A 17,484-nucleotide genomic window follows, 5' to 3' on the forward strand; every position below is an offset into this window, starting at 1 on the left:
GTGAGATTTATTTTTGTTACTATATTTGTTTTTGTTTTCTGCATCCAGATAATTTCTAATTTTTGATACCTGGTAGTAGCTTTTTAAAGTTCCATTTAAAAAGTTATGTTTAAGAATAGAAAGAGCATAAAATTTGCAAAATTTAGAGTCTTTAGACAAGCTACAAGTAAGTTATCATGATTGATTTAAATTCATATGTAAACATACAAAAGTGTTGTTATAAAAATGTAAAAACATCGTTAGTGATTTAATCGTATTAGTGCTTTTGTTATTTATGATTCTGCCTTAAACCACTTGGTGCATTAATTTTTTAAATTTTTAAATATTTTAGGAATACTTTGAAAGAAACAGGTTAAAATCAAAAATGAAATTACTGAGAGTTTTGTCCCCTGTCAAAAATTCCACCGTCAGTTTAGATCTTCTTAACCTGTATATGGTAAATCAGATATCTTGCAAGAAGAAAACACCTGGTAAGTCTTTCCGACAGTATTTTGTTTTGACCTTGATGTGATCATAAAAGCACTTCACTTTGTAGTCAATTTGAAATTTTAGAACTCAAAGCTACGAAAAATTAATTTTAAGACTTGGTTGCTCTCTTAAATTAGTTTAGTTAATTTTGCATAAAATCTTTTGTTGCTTAATCCATTTATTTTCATATTTAGATTGTGTATGTGCTATATAAAATTTTTAGGTATCATTTAATTTATTACAGTGTGATTGTTGCAGTTAAGAAGTTCTTTGTAACACTCACTAAAGTTCAGCTTGAGTAGGGAATGATAAATGTGCCTATTATCTATTGTTATTTAAGAAATTGTTGGAAGGATTTTTGTCTTAATGACTGGTTTCCTGTCTCACGACTTGAATTATTTCTCATGTATTCCTGGAATGATAGCTATTGTAGATAATAAAGAAAATGAAGTCCATTTTGTCCTGTACTTGATACTTCGAGTAAATGAGAAGTTAATCCTTTCTCTCTCTTGAGGGAACATGTTTGTATCTGATATGTAATTTTTAAAACAAGTACAAAAATGAGGGCTTAAATAATTCATCAGGGAAATTAATCAGAATATTTTTATCTCTTTATTTCCTTTCTCTACAATTTTTCTTTCTCTTTCCATTAATTATAATTTTAGTTATACTTTTTTTTTCAGGCCTGGAATAATTTGCATTTTTATTTAATTTGGAAGACAATATTGCAATTGTTTGACAACCTCTAGATTTAACTAGCCTAAGAGGGACTTGGTGGGTGTAGCTTAGTGGTAGAGCACTTGCTTAGTATGTACAAGGTCCTGGGTTCCATCATAAGCACTGGATGTAGGGAGGAGGCTGGCCACATTTATTTATATTCTCAGTATAGTTTTTGGCACCCAACAGTTTTAAAAAAATTTATTTAAGTTATTGTTGTACTGGGGGTACACTGTGATGTTTACGGCAGTTCTTACAATATATCGTACTTGAATTCACCCCCCTCCATCATTCTCTTTCAATTGGCTTTTAATTCATGAATTAGGATATAGCTGCCTTCACCTAACAGTATTAACCAGAATAGTCTTAAAAATGACATTGATCCATTTGAGAGCCATCTTAGGGGGATGTGGCAAAATTGGACCACTTTGCAAAGCCCGCGTCTGCTACTTAGAATTCCACAGTATTTGGGCTGAGTGTGGTGCCTCAAGCGTATAAGGCAGAAATCAGAAGGATCACAGTTCAATCCCCTGGGCAAAAAGTTCAGACTTTATCTCAAGCAATGGCTGGGCACAGTGGTGTGTGGCTGTCATCCCAGCTATGTAGGGAAGCACAAATAGGAGGATCGTGGTTCAGGCTGGTCTGGGCATAAAATGAGACCCTATCTCAAAAATAACCAACACAAAAGGGACTGGAAGCCATTCTCATTCTCTCTCCAGAGATAACCCACTTCCAATTTGTTGAAAGTGCATTCCTTTCCTAATTAACTTTACTATCACTTTCACTACAAAAACAAAACTGTAGAAGTAGGATACCTGCCTAGCAAGTGGAAGGCCCTGACTGAGTTCCATTTCCCAGTTTAAAAAAAAAAAAATCTAGGGATCCAGACTGTCAGAAATCCCATCTGTATTTCAAGAGGCCCAAACTTGCTCAGGATGCTTCAATGCTTAGACATCTAACATGTACAAAGTACCATGCCAAGTGCTACCTAAGTACTTTGTTAGCTTATTTGATAGCATTATTTATGCATTTGGGGAATAAAACTTATTGTAAATCTGATGTGTTTACCTTTACTTATTTCCTTTTGTAGAGCAGGAAAAGTGTATTTTCCTAATCCATCACTAGGTTCATGGCTGAGGCCTCCCAAATAAAATACAGATGATATGAGGGCCTTCATAAGTAAATGAAGATCTGAAGAAATGGGTAAACCTGTGCATTTTGTTGCTAGATTTGATGAAGTGGGTATCTGTGAAGAAGTATGATTGAGGTTTTTTTAAAGACTATTATCTAAAGGTAACAGCCTAAGGAGAACTTACCAAGGACTGTTTGTTCAAATTCTTCTCTGATCCTGTGTCTTCAGAGATAAGGATCCTCTGGCTGGGGATGTATATAGGTTGGTGGTAAAGCACTTGCTTATTGTGCACAAGGACCTGAGTTCCATCCTCATCACTATAAATAAATTAATTAATTGATTAAAAAAAGATGATCCTTCCCTTCAGGAGAACACCTTTCAAATGAAGGTTTTATGACTTGGTTTAGGGGAGGGTCATAAAATTCTTTCCTAAGTTCTATGGTTTATCTTGGGAAGAAGAAAGGAAGCTGATAGTGATCTTCCTGCTTCTGCAGTTTTTTTCATGTGTTAGGGTACCGTGTTGGGGTAATGTATACTGAACTCCATCACTTTCTCATGTTTCTTTTTTTTTTTGGTGGGACTGGGGTTAGAACTCAGGGCTTCATGCTTGCAAAGCAGGTGCTCTACCACTTAAACCATACCTCCAATACATTTTGCTCTGGTTATTTTGGATATGCAGTCTCTCAAACTATTTGACCAGGCTGACTACAAACTAGCAATCCTCCCATGTAGCTAAGATTATGGGCATGAGCAACCAAGCACCCAGCTCCACATGTTCTTTTCATACATGCATTCATCTATTTATTCAACCTATTTTTATTGAGTACCTACTGTAAGTACTGCATTGAGTGCTGGGATGAAATGGAAAGCAAGACTTTATTAATCAGGACTCATGACTGCTAATGGCAGAAATCCAAAAAAGGAAATGTATTTCTTCATTCAACTAAAAGGAAGGATGATGGTATGGTGGATCTCAGAAGCATCTTTAATCAGGAACTTGAATGCTGCTGAGGCTCTTTTGCCTTTAAGAGATTAGCTTCATTTTCTCAGATTGTCTTCATCATTAAGTTTCAAAACTCCACCTTAAGAAACCACTATTGCCCACCTCTTGTAGTTTCGCCCCCAAAGAAGGACTGTGAGTTATTTCTCTGGTTCCAGGGTATTTTCATTTCCACTGGAAGGATGTTGCCTTGTGCTACTGGTACCAGGTTCCAGCAGTGGAACACCTTCACTTTTGGAGGGATAGGATTCTATTACCATTTCATCTTTGGTCAAATTGCTACCTCTAAACCTAGGTTTGTAAATCCCTTTCTGCAAAGGATGATAGGAAGTCCCCATCAGGACCAGGTAGTTGGACTGGGTACAAAAATAATTTCTTGGAAAAAGAGAGTGGGTTAAAGTACTGAACAAACAAAACAGTGATAACTTTTTATAAAGAGAGACAAGGCCTTTATAAAGTTTAAAATCTAGTGAGGTAAAATTAATCAAGTGCAATGAAGTGTGTCAAATGCTATAGAAGAGAAAATATGTAGCGCTATGAGAACAGAAAACATCTGATGTCTAGGGAATCAGGAAAGTCTTGGAGGAAGAAAAGAGTAGAAATGAATTCATAGGGCCTCTTTCTTGAGGATTATGTGAGAAGACAAAAAAGATTTGATTAGTTAGTACTGTAATAACTTTTTCTAATATGTATAGAATATGTTTTTTAGTAAAAATTTCTTAGGTGCACATTTATTTAGTGAACATGATATATAAAAAACAATGGTGTTATAAAATGTTTTATTCTTGTTTTTAAATTGTTATTTAACATATTTTAATTATAGAACATGTGAAAAAGCCAGTTCATGTGAATATGAATAAAGACATAAAAATCCCTATAAGAAAGCATGATTTAGAACTTCAAATGTTGCCTAACTGCACACCTTCTAAACTCTACCTCGATGACAAAGAAAACAAGTAAGTTTTAGTTGGGAATTACATTATTAGGTATTTAAACTGGCTATTATGAGTACTTTTACTCATTGGAAAGTGTTTAAAAGGACTTACCTTCAAGCTCCAGTTTTTGTTTGTCTAATGATATTATAAAACTATTAGGCCTCCATCAAATGGCCCTAGGTGTTTTGTACACTTACCTTGACTTTCTTTATGACAAAATGTCTATTCTAGTAGCAATATAATTTTTATAAAGCTCAGTAATGTTATGACTCTGGAATGATTTATTTAGAATTCTATATGTTCCTGTGTGGATATATAGAGTACTATGAATTTAAAATACATAAAAATCAATTATATTGCTAATTATTTTTTTAATCTTAAAATTTTCTTTCCTTTAGTATACACTATCAAGAACCAAGTTGTAAGGAAGAACTTGGCCCAGTTCAGGTAAGACTTATAAAAAAATTATAAGTTGTTTTAACAGTTGTGACATGCTACTGAATAATCTAAATTTTTGAATATTGGGGGAAATTAGTTATCCTTTACAAAGCTTTTTGGTTTTTTTGGTGGTACTGGGTTTTGAACTTAGGATGTTATACTTGCTAGGCAAGCACTGTTCTACTTGAGCCAACTCCAGCCCTTTTTTGTTTTATTTTTCAAATAAGGTCTCATGCTTTTTGCCCCAAGCTAGCCTTGAACCACTATCATCCTGCTTCTGCTTCCCATCTAGCTGGGATTATAGGCTTTTACTACTATACCCAGCTTGTTTTTGAGATAAGGTCTTGCTGACTTCTGTCCTAGATGTCTTTGAACTCTGAGTCTCCCACCTCTACCTTCTGAGTAGCTGGGATACAGGGGTATGCTACCATGACCTGCATCTTTTACCATTTTTTAAATGTTTTCTTTTAATTTTTGCAGTACTGGGGTTTGAGCTCAGGGTCTCGCACTTGTAGTTAGGTGCTCTCTCACTTAAGCCATGTGCCAGGCCTTTTTTGCTTTTTTATTTTTTGAACAGGGCCTCACATTTTTGCCCAGGACTGACCTTGGATCACAATCCTCCTAACCTATGTCTCCTGGTAGCTGGGATTAAAGAAGCATACTACCATACCCAGCTTGTTGGTTGAAATGTGGTCTCACTAAATTTTTGTCATGACTGGCCTTGAACCGTTATCTTTGCCTCCTGAGTAACTGGGATTATAGGGCTCAGCTATTATGCCCAGCCCCAAATAATTCTTTTAAAAGGTTTCCAGTGTACAGCACCATAAAAGATATTTTAATTGATTGCTTATGAAAATCCATTTGTAATATTGGGAATGTGACTAAAGTTATGTGTGCATAACATTTGATTCTGCTTGTTACTAAAGTTTTGTGAGGAACAAAAGTTTTGTGAGGGAACAATTTACTTAGGGATTCTTACTGCAGATTTCCATGATTATTGAACAATTCATCTTTTCAACCAAGATTATTTTATATCAAATTTTGATGTTAGTATTAATGTTGATCTCAAGATGGCTTTTCTTTCAAAGTATAACAAACAATTATTTTTAGCAAATATTATTTTAATCAATTAGAAAATTGATTAAATCACACAGATTGTGTGATTAACACTTACAATTTTGTTTAAAATTAAAGCACTTCTTTTTTACTCTTGAATGGTCAGAGTTAAACTAGATCAGAAAGGTAATGGCAATGGTATTAATATAATCCCTTGGAAATCTTGTCATCTCAATTGGGGGTTAGTGCAACTCAGATTTCTTGTCATTAGAGGATGGCAAGTGGCAAGGGAGCCTGAAGGTGGAGGGGAGCTAGGTGGGGAAGGCAGAGTGAAATCTTAGTGGGGTGCCTGTTTTATGTTAAGCTGTCCTGTCTGTTATTGACAGCTCGCCTTCCTTAGGACTTTGTCTTTTGCAGCCTATGTCCTTTTCATATATTTCAGTTCTACTATTTTGATTTCTTTATCTCTTTTCGTATAGTCATCACAAGACATGAACTCATACAATATGTTTGGACCTCAGTTCCACAGGACAGAAAGCTATAGATACTCCCCACTGTCATTGTCAGCAGCATGCTCTTCTAACAGGCATATTCCAAAACAAAATTCCACTCCCAGAATAGTGCCATGTCCTTGGAAAAGGCAAACTGAGCAGGTACCTTGGAATCATTGGTTCTTACATGTCATATTTTTATGATACATTCTGTCTTCTCATTTTATAAATTTGAAAAATGTAAGCTTCAAATTGGTGCACATATAACTAGATTCAGAAATAAATTAGGGATAATAATTACTTTTAGGTCAAAATTTAATTCCTTATACTATAGTAGATCATATATCCAAAAACTGGAATGTTCTTTAAAAGCCTTGGTAACTACATTCTTTTAGAAAATTATTGATAGTAAAATTGAGAATAGTCGAATGTTTTGGTAATAGTTGGTGTTTATAATAACTGTAAATGGCTGATTGGGACTCAGTATGCACCATGAGGGAGGCAGATGTGAATGGTAGTGTAAGTCTCAGTGATCACAGAGTCTTACCAGATGAGTTGTGATGGCTTACTTCTCTTCATGATTTGAATGATGACAGCTGTTTATGTATACACTTCAGTTAACACTGTACAAATATACATAGATACATAATTTTAAAATGTTCAATCACCGTGTCCTATAGTTAAAAATGTAAAGATGTCCACATTTTAAAATTCTGAAATATATCTGCCATAGAACATACAAGGAGATTATTTTCTGTTAAGTATATATGTAGTTTACAAATAAGATTATTAAAGATTACTGTACTCATGTGTACTGGTAATGAGGAAAACATACATCCCCATTTTGTACTAAATGATACTGATATTCAGAAAAATTAACGGTATGGTTTAAAATTACTCATTAAATTGGAAGAACAAATGACTATTTTCTATTAGAGAAATGTAACTTTTAGTTACACAAGATTGTGATACCCAGAACATTGTTTTGTTTTGTTTTCATAATCTGTCTATCTACTTATTTTTATTATTGTTGTACTGGGGGTACAATGAGACATTTTAAAAAGTTTTTACAATATGTCATAGCTGAATTCATCCCCTCCTTCTTTCTCCTTTATTCTCCCTCCCCTCATTCCTGGAATAGTTTCAACAGGTCTCCCTTTTTTATTTACATACATGAGTACATAATATTTCCATCACATTTACGCTACTATACCCTTTCTTATATCCCCACACTTCCACTGTTACCAAACCCTCAGACCTGTTTTGCCTTCCTGTTCTCTGTCTTTGAAAATAAAAAGACATTTTTGTTTGTATAAAATAGTTTTGCAGGGAATTTCATTGTGACACTTCCATGTATTTATGTATTTTAACCCAAATTGGTTCATTTTTCTACTTTCTACCTTAGGCCCCTTCTTAATAGGTTTAAAAATTCTATATTCATTCTTGTGTAAACTCAACATACTATGAACTCTGTTATTTTAGCAATTATTCAAATACAAATACTGTTTTTATTGAGATAAAAACATTTATTTGGATTTCAATATAAACTAAAATTTGTTTCTTTTAAACCAAAAAGTATGTTTTTTAGTATAGACAAAGTTCACTTAAATGTCATCTTTGGTAATTACCTTAAATTATATGTATGCGTATTGACTATTTTGACATTTTCTTCCATTTTTTTCAGCTGAGTGATGTTAGTTGTTCTGATTCCTTCATTTCACAGTTAACTGAAGGTCATTATGTTCTCAGTTCATCACATAAAACAGCACAGTTTGGAACATTATTTGAAAGATCACAAAGGTAAGCAAAGATGCTGAAGAAGCTAAAGATGTAGAATTCTATATTCTTTTTTTTAAAAAACTTATGTGCATACAATTCTCCCCCCTCCCCCCCACACCCTCCCTTACCAACCACCCCACCCCTCCCTCTCCTCCTCGCTACCTGGCAGAAACTATTTTGCCCTTATCTCTAATTTTGTTGAAGAGAGAGTATAAGCAATAATATGAAGGAACAAGGGCTTTTGCTAGTTGAGATAAGGATAGCTATACAGGGAGTTGACTCACATCGATTTCCTGTACATGTGTGTTACCATCTAGGTTAATTCTTCTTGATCTAACTTTTTCTCTAGTTCCTGGTCTCCTTCTCCTATTGGCCTCAGTTGCTTTTAAGGTATTTGCTTTAGTTTCTCTGCGTTGAGGGCAACAAATGCTAGCTAGTTTTTTAGGTGTCTTACCTATCCTTACCTTGTGTGCTCTTGCTTTTATCTTGTGATCAAAGTCCAATCCCCTTGTTGTGTTTGCCCTTGATCTAATGTCCACATATGAGGAAGAACATACGATTTTTGGTCTTTTGGGCCAGGCTAACCTCACTCACAATGATGTTCTCCAATTCCATCCATTTACCAGCTAATGATAACATTTCATTCTTCTTCGTGGCTGCATAGAATTCCATTGTGTATAGATACTACATTTTCTTAATCCATTTGTCAGAGGTGGGGCATCTTGGCTGTTTCCATAACTTGGCTATTGTGAATAGTGCCACAATAAACATGCAGGAGGCTCTCAGTTTGAGGCCAGGCTAGGAAAAAAATTAACAAGACCCCCTATGTCAACAAATGAGTAAGCATAGTGGTATACATCTGTAATCACAGATATGTGAGAAACATAGGTAGGAAAATCATGGTCCAAGGCTGGCCTGGGCAAAAACAGTGAGACACTCTCTAAAAAATAACTAAAATAAAAAAGGGTTAGGGCTCAGGTGGTAGAGAAACTTCCTAGCAAGTATAAGGATGTATGAATATCATGAATGAATAAAATGAATGACAAGTATGAGGCTCTAGTACTGCCAAATAGAATAAAATAAATGAATATTGTCTACCTTGTAAAACTTATTAATATAAAGTTATTCATACATCCTCTTACTGTCTTTAACATCTATAGTATTTTCTTTCATTACTAATACTGCACGTTGTGTCTTCTTTTTTAGCCTGATTATGCTGACCACAGGCTTAACAATTTTATTTTTCATATCACAGAATCAACTTTTAGTTTCGTGGCTCTTGTTTTCTATTTTTTTATGTCATTGACTTCTCTTGTATTTTTATTTCCTTTTGGGTGTTTTGTTGGATTTAATTCAGTCATCTTTTCTCTAGTTGCTTGAGATAAGCTAAAGTCATTGTTTTGAGACCTTTCTTTTCTAATGCAGGTATTTAGGGTTATAAATTTTCTGCTAAATTATAATTTTATATTTCATTTCAAAATATTTTTAAATTTTCCCTTTGATCTACTTTTCTATCCTTGGATTATTTAGAAATGTATTATTTGGTTCTCCAAAATCCTAAGACTTCTCTCATTTTCTGAATTGTTCCACTGTGACAAAGAATACTTTGCATTATTTGATACTTTTGAATTTATTGAGAATTGTATTATGGCTAGGCATATGGTTTACATTCAATGCAACAACTTACATGGTTGGTTATAAATCTACTCTTTTCTTACTTACTTTTTATTTGCTCCATGTAGTCCTTGTTCTCTCTTTTTTTGTACCATTAAGTGACTTGGGTATTTCTTATGACTTTATTTGATCTCTTTTACTAGTTTATTAGCTATAACTTTTGTTTTACAGTGATTGCTTTAGAATTTATAGAATATATCTTGATTTATCACAGTCTATTTTCAAATAATAGTATTCTACTTACAGTAGTAGAAACTCCATTTATTCCCTTTGGGATTTATGTTGTACTTCATACATTTTGCTTGTGTGGATGTGATAAACCCAATAAAATATTCTTGCTATTTTTGCTTTGAGGAGAGCTAAAAAATAAGAAAACATAATTTAAGCACATATTTATTGCTTTTAGTGGTCTTCATTAGTTTATGTAGATTGAGATTTCCATCTGGTGATATTTTCCTTCTGTTTGAAAGATTTCCTTTAACATTTCTTGTGCTGTAGATCTGTTCTCATCTTTTGTATATTTAAAAGTGTTTATTGTGCTCTTGTTTATGTTTTTTTCTAGTGACTTCTGAACTTTTTTTGGCCTCTTGTTCCCTAAGGGGACTCTCCTTCTCTGCCTAAACACTGTGCCTCAGAACTTTGCTATTATTGGTCTCAGACACCATTTTGCCATTTGTGATTCTGTTGGTTGTGGTCTTTTGGGTAGTTTGTATGGAGTGCTGTCATCAGGATGTCATGATGATTGACGTCTTTCCCTTCTTCCAGTAGATGGCTGTAAGTGGTGATCTCAGCTTTAGCTTGACCTTCATGTTCCACAGGATCTGTACTTCTGAGCCTGGTGCTACCCTTCTCCCTGGATCTGTTCTAGCTCCAACTCCAGGTGCAGCAGGACCCCCATTGAGTTACTCCATCTCCTTGGTATGGTGGACCTTCATGTCACTCAGGCTATTCTTCAAATTGGCCTCCAGATTTTTTTATTGAATCCAGGTTCATCTCTAAGGACTGAGTCTTGCATCTCAGCTCCATGAGCTCCAATCTCAGCTACTATGGGTGATCACTGTGGTGAACTTCTTAATCTGCTCCTCTATTTTTCTGAGCTAGCTCATCATACGTGGTCTGGAAGTCCACCGTGAAACATGTCTTTTAACTTGATATTGTTTCCAACTAGAAGTTTGCTGTTATCCTTATCTTAATATTTGTTTATATAATATATACTTTTCTCTTGTTTTTAAGATTTTTCTATCATGAATCTTCTATTATTGATTTCCATTCTATTTCTCAAGTTTGGCCTTTGTTGAGCTTCTTGAAACTGTGTAGTAGGGTTTTTTTTATATCAAGTTTGGGAAACTTTTCACCATTATTTCTTCAAATATTTTTCTCACTTCTTCCCCACCTGCATTATCTAGCTTTGTGTCACTGTAACAAAATACCTAATATAGTTTTTTTTTTCTTTTTTCTTTTATTATTCATATGTGCATACAAGGCTTGGTTCATTTCTCCCCCCTGCCCCCACCCCCTCCCTTACCACCCACTCCGCCCCCTCCCTCTCCCCCCACCAATACCCAGCAGAAACTATTTTGCCCTTATTTCTAATTTTGTTGTAGGGAGAGTATAAGCAATAATAGGAAGGAACAAGGGTTTTTGCTGGTTGAGATAAGGATAGCTATACAGGGCATTGACTCACATTGATTTCCTGTGCGTGGGTGTTACCTTCTAGGTTAATTCTTTTTGATCTAACCTTTTCTCTAGTACCTGTTCCCCTTTTCCTATTGGCCTCAGTTGCTTTAAGGTATCTGCTTTAGTTTCTCTGCGTTAAGGGCAACAAATGCTAGCTAGTTTTTTAGGTGCATTACCTATCCTCACCCCTTCCTTGTGTGCTCTCGCTTTTATCATGTGCTCATAGTCCAATCCCCTTGTTGTGTTTGCCCTTGATCTAATGTCCACATATGAGGGAGAACATACGATTTTTGGTCTTTTGGGCCAGGCTAACCTCACTCAGAATGATGTTCTCCAATTCCATCCATTTACCTGCAAGTGAGAACATTTCGTTCTTCTTCATGGCAGCATAAAATTTCATTGTGTATAGATACCACATTTTCTTAATCCATTCGTCAGTGCTGGGGCAGCTTGGCTGTTTCCATAACTTGGCTATTGTGAATAGTGCTGCAATAAACATGGATGTGCAGGTGCCTCTGGAGTAACAGTCTTTTGGGTATATCCCCGAGAGTGGTATTGCTGGATCAAATGGTAGATTGATGTCCAGCTTTTTAAGTAGCCTCCAGAGTATTTCCTACTCTTTCTTGTATCAACTTAAGAGTTTGGGGTCTGATATTAAGATCCTTGATCCATTTTGAGTTAATCTTGGTATAGGGTGATATACATGGATCTAGTTTCAGTTTTTTGCAGACTGCTAACCAGTTTTCCCAGCAGTTTTTGTTGAAGACGCTGCTATTTCTCCATCGTATATTTTTAGCTCCTTTGTCAAAGATAAGTTGCTTATAGTTGTGTGGCTTCATATCTGGGTCCTCTATTCTGTTCCACTGGTCTTCATGTCTGTTTTTGTGCCAGTACCATGCTGTTTTTATTGTTATTGCTTTGTAATATAGTTTGAAGTCAGGTATTGTGATACCTCCTGCATTGTTCTTTTGACTGAGTATTGCCTTGGCTATTCGTGGCCTCTTGTGTTTCCATATAAATTTCACAGTAGATTTTTCAATCTCTTTGATGAATGTCATTGGAATTTTGATGGGAATTGCATTAAACATGTAGATTACTTTGGGGAGTATCGACATTTTTACTATGTTGATTCTACCAATCCATGAGCATGGGAGATCTCTCCACGTTCTATAGTCTTCCTCAATCTCTTTCTTCAGAAGTGTATAGTTTTCCTTGTAGAGGTCTTTCACATCTTTTGTTAGGTTTACACCTAGGTATTTGATTTTTTTTGAGGCTACTGTAAATGGAATTGTTTTCATACATTCTTTTTCAGTTTGCTCATTGTTAGTGTATAGAAATGCTAATGATTCTATGTTGATTTTATATCCTGCTACCTTGCTATAGCTATTGATGATGTCTAGAAGCTTCTGAGTAGAGTTTTTTGGGTCTTTAAGGTATAGGATCATGTCGTCTGCAAATAGGGATATTTTGACAGTTTCTTTACCTATTTGTATTCCTTTTATTCCTTCTTCTTGCCTAATTGCTCTGGCTAGGAATTCCAGTACTATGTTGAATAGGAGTGGAGATAGTGGGCATCCTTGTCTGGTTCCGGATTTTAGAGGGAATGGTTTCAGTTTTTCTCCATTAAGTATAATGCTGGCTGTAGGTTTGTCATATATAGCTTTTATAATGTTGATGAACTTTCCTTCTATTCCTAGTTTTCTTAGAGCTTTTATCATGAAATGGTGTTGGATCTTATCAAAGGCTTTTTCTGCATCTATTGAGATGATCAAGTGGTTTTTGTCTTTGCTTCTGTTAATGTGGTTTATTACATTTATTGATTTTCATATGTTGAACCACCCCTGCATCCCTGGGATGAAGCCTACTTGGTCGTGGTGAATAATCTTTTTGATGTGTTGCTGAATTCCATTTGCCATTATTTTGTTGAGGATTTTTGCATCGATGTTCATTAAGGAGATTGGCCTATAGTTCTCCTTTTTGGAGGTGTCTTTGCCTGGTTTTGGGATAAGTGTAATACTGGCTTCATAAAATGTGTTTGGCAGTTTTCCTTCCCTTTCTATTTCGTGGAACAGTTTAAGGAGGGTTGGTATCAGTTCTTCTTTAAAGGTCTGATAGAATTCAGCAGAGAATCCATCAGGTCCTGGACTTTTCTTTTTGGGGAGACTCTTGATTGCTGTTTCAATTTCATTTTGTGTTATAGGTCTATTCAGGTGATTAATTTCCTCTTGGTTCAATTTTGGATGATCATATGTATCTAGAAATCTGTCCATTTCTTTTAGATTTTCAAATTTATTTGAATATAGATTCTCAAAGTAGTCTCTGATGATTTCCTGGACTTCCATGGTGTTTGTTGTTATCTCCCCTTTTGCATTCCTAATTCTACTAATTTGGGTTTTTTCTCTCCTCATTTTAGTCAGATTTGCCAGGGGTCTATCGATCTTGTTTATTTTTTCAAAGAACCAACTTTTTGTTTCATTAATTCTTTGTATGGTTTTTTTGGTTTCTATTTCATTGATTTCCACTCTTATTTTTACTATTTCTCTCCTTCTATTTGTTTTGCAATTTGCTTGTTCTTGTTTTTCTAGGAGTTTGAGATGTATCATTAGGTCATTGATTTGGGATCTTTCAATCTTTTTAATATATGCACTCATGGCTATAAACTTTCCTCTCAAGACTGCCTTAGCTGTGTCCCATAGGTTCCGGTAGGTTGTGTTTTCATTTTCATTGACTTCCAGGAACTTTTTAATTTCCTCTTTTATTGCATCGATGTTCCATTCTTCATTAAGTAATGAGTTATTTAGTTTCCAGCTGTTTGCATGTTTTTTGTCTTTACTTTTGTTGTTGAGTTCTACTTTTACTGCATTGTGGTCAGATATTATGCACGGTATTATTTCTATTTTCTTATATTTGCTGAGACTTGCTTTGTGCCCTAGGATATGATCTATTTTGGAGAAGGTTCCATGGGCTGCTGAGAAGAATGTATATTGTGTAGTGGTTGGATGAAATGTTCTGTAGACATCTACTAGGTCCATTTGATCTATTGCATATTTTAGATCTTGGATTTCTTTATTGAGTTTTTGTTTGGATGACCTATCTATTGATGACAATGGGGTGTTAAAGTCTCCCACAACCACTGTGTTGGCATTTATATATGCTTTTAGGTCTTTCAGGGTATGTTTGATGAAATTGGGTGCGTTGACATTGGGTGCATACAAGTTGATGATTATTATTTCCTTTTGGTCTATTTCCCCTTTTATTAGTATGGAATGTCCTTCTTTATCTCATTTGATCAATGTAGGTTTGAAGTCTACTTTGTCAGAGATAAGTATTGCTACTCCTGCCTGTTTTCGGGGGCCATTGGCTTGGTAAATCTTCTTCCAGCCTTTCATCCTAAGCATATGCTTATTTCTGTTGGTGAGATGAGTCTCCTGTAAGCAACAAATTGTTGGATCTTCTTTTTTAATCCATTTTGTCAAACGGTGTCTTTTGATGGGTGAATTAAGTCCATTACATTAAGCGTTAGTACTGATAGGTATGTGGTGATTCCTGCCATTTAGTTGTCTTAGTTGTTTGAAGGTTTGATTGTGTGTACCTAACTTGATGTTACTCTCCTCTGTCTTGCTTTTTCTTATCCTGTGGTTTGGTGTTGCCTGCCTTTTCATGGTTTAGTTGGGTGTCACTTTCTGTGTGTAGGATCCCTTGTAGAATCTTTTGTAATGGTGGCTTTGTGGTCACATATTGTTTTAGTTTCTGCTTATCATGGAAGACTTTTATTGCTCCATCTATTTTGAATGATAGCTTTGCTGGGTAGAGTATCCTGGGGTTAAAGTTATTTTCATTCAGTGCCCGGAAGATCTCACCCCACACTCTTCTTGCTTTTAATGTTTCTGTTGAGAAGTCTGCTGTGATTTTGATGGGTTTACCTTTGTATGTTACTTGTTTTTTCTCTCTTACAGCATTCAATATTCTTTCCTTAGTTTCTGAACTTGTTGTTTTAATGATGATATGTCATGGAGTAGTTCTATTTTGATCTGGTCTGTTTGGTGTCCTGGAGGCCTCTTGCATCTGTATGGGAATATCTTTCTCTAGATTTGGGAAATTTTCCATTATTATTTTGTTGAATATATTACGCATTCCCTTCGCTTGCACCTCTTCTCCTTCTTCAATGCCCATGATTCTCAATTTTGGTCTTTTGATGGAGTCAGTGAGTTCTTGCATTTTCTTTTCACAGGTCTTGAGTTGTTTAATTAATAGTTCTTCGGTTTTTCCTTTAATTACCATTTCAACTTCAAATTCTGAGATTCTGTCTTCTGTTTGTTCTATTCTGCTGGATTGGCCTTCCGTTTTGTTTTGCAGTTCTGTTTCATTCTTTTTTCTGAGGTGTTCCATATCCTGGCAGATTTCTTCTTTATTGTTGTCTATTTTTGTCCTGAGTTCATTTATCCATTTATTCATTGTGTTCTCTCTTTCACTTTGGTGTTTATACAGTGCTTCTATGGTTTCCTTTATTTCTTCTTTTGCTTTTTCAAATTTTCTATTTTTATTGTCTTGGAATTTCTTGAGTGTCTCCTGTACATTTTGGTTGACCCTATCCAGTATCATCTCTATAAAATTCTCATTGAGTACTTGTAGTATGTCTTCTTTTAAATTATTCTTGTGGGCTTCATTGGGTCCTTTGGCATAGTTTATCTTCATTTTGTTGGAGTCTGGATCTGAGTTTCTGTTTTCTTCATTCCCCTCTGGTTCCTGTACTAATTTTTTGCTGTGGGGAAACTGGTTTCCCTGTTTTTTCTGTCTTCCCATCATTGTCTTTGGTGTTGGTACTGTCCCTGTACTGTGTGCAATTCAGTATTTTCTAGCTTGTAATAATAACAATGGTAATATTTAGAATGGAACGGTGAGCTGAGATGGAAAGCAAGAAGTTAAAGAAAAGGGGAAAACAAATACACAGACAAGAGGGAGAAAGCAGAACAAGGTTTCAGACAAGAGAGTTTCAAAGGTATAAACAGGGAGTGTTAGTGTATTAATTGACAGTAAGCTGAACAGACATTAGAGGGCAGAGATAGGATTGAAAATAAACAATAAAAAAAAAGATTAAGGTAGGAATAAAAATAAAAAATAAGTAAATGAAAGAAATATCTATATATTAAAAATGAATTAAAATAATATGGAAAATAGAAAATTAAAAAAAAAAACCAAAAGACCCTCCAAGTTCAAATGCAATGAAGTTTCAGTCTTAATAATTTGGGTGTCTGTCTCAGTCTCCAATCCTGGAGATGGTGCCTCAGATGTTGTTCTGTAGTTGTCTCATCAAAGGGGATGCATAAAGCAGAACAAAACTACACACACACACACACACACACACACACACACAAAAACCCACCTAGTGTCCCAAGTTCAAATGCAATACAGTTTCAGTAAGTTTTTCCACTTGCAGGTGTAATTTGGTTGTTCTCTCATCAAAGGTAGGCAGAAAAAGAAAAAAAAGAGTCTGGAGACAGTTCTGAGAATGGTATCTGCAGCTATGGCTTGCCTGCCCGCTGCTGTCAGCCTGCTGTTGCTGGAGGCGTTATTTATGCAGATCTCTGGGGTGAGCTTAGCACTCACCTGGCCCCGCAGGCTTTGTTTGTTCAGAGTTCTCCTGTGTGGGAGCCTCTGCTACAGGCTTTCTCCTTTCCAAGCACTGGGAAAGGTGACACTGCACCCGCATTGTCAGGCCTGCATGTTTATTTACAGTTCATGTGGGAGGTGGGTCTTCCCCCCTCTCCTCTGAAGTTTTCCTCCCATTGTCACTTTCACAAGCTTTCCTGCTCCTGCTTACTGGGCAGTGCTGCTGCTCCTGCCAGCCGCCATGTTTGTTTACAGTTCACGTGGGAAGTGGGTCTTCCCTCCTCTCCTGTGGAGTTTTCCTCCCTCCGCCACTCTCACAAGCTTTCCCACTCCTGGTTGCTGGGTGCACGCCCTATCCCCGCTCCCACCAGAGGCTCTCCGGCCTGCCCGGCTTGTTTATTTACAGTCCCGGGAAGGATTCCCTTCCCCCAATCTTCAGCTCTCAGGGCACCCCACCCTCTTTCCTGCGTGTCTTATTTGTTCTTATTGCTTATTACTCAGTTTCTC

The 17,484-nt window shown here is 35.8% G+C and overlaps 1 protein-coding gene across 1 annotated transcript in view; it reads left to right on the top strand.

Annotated features, from left to right (window-relative positions):
* The first annotated feature begins 364 nt into the window (after positions 1-364).
* Redic1 (regulator of DNA class I crossover intermediates 1) overlaps positions 365-17,484 on the top strand; it is a 37,290-nt gene continuing 20,170 nt past the window's right edge. Inside the window, exons 1-5 of the mRNA XM_074081739.1 lie at positions 365-470; positions 4,141-4,273; positions 4,651-4,699; positions 6,226-6,399; positions 7,922-8,037. Of these exons, the coding sequence (XP_073937840.1) occupies positions 365-470; positions 4,141-4,273; positions 4,651-4,699; positions 6,226-6,399; positions 7,922-8,037 (578 nt within the window). The remainder of the gene's footprint in view (positions 471-4,140; positions 4,274-4,650; positions 4,700-6,225; positions 6,400-7,921; positions 8,038-17,484) is intronic.

This window comes from Castor canadensis, chromosome 8, assembly GCF_047511655.1.
Source record: "Castor canadensis chromosome 8, mCasCan1.hap1v2, whole genome shotgun sequence".
NCBI classification, from domain to species: Eukaryota; Metazoa; Chordata; class Mammalia; order Rodentia; family Castoridae; genus Castor; species Castor canadensis.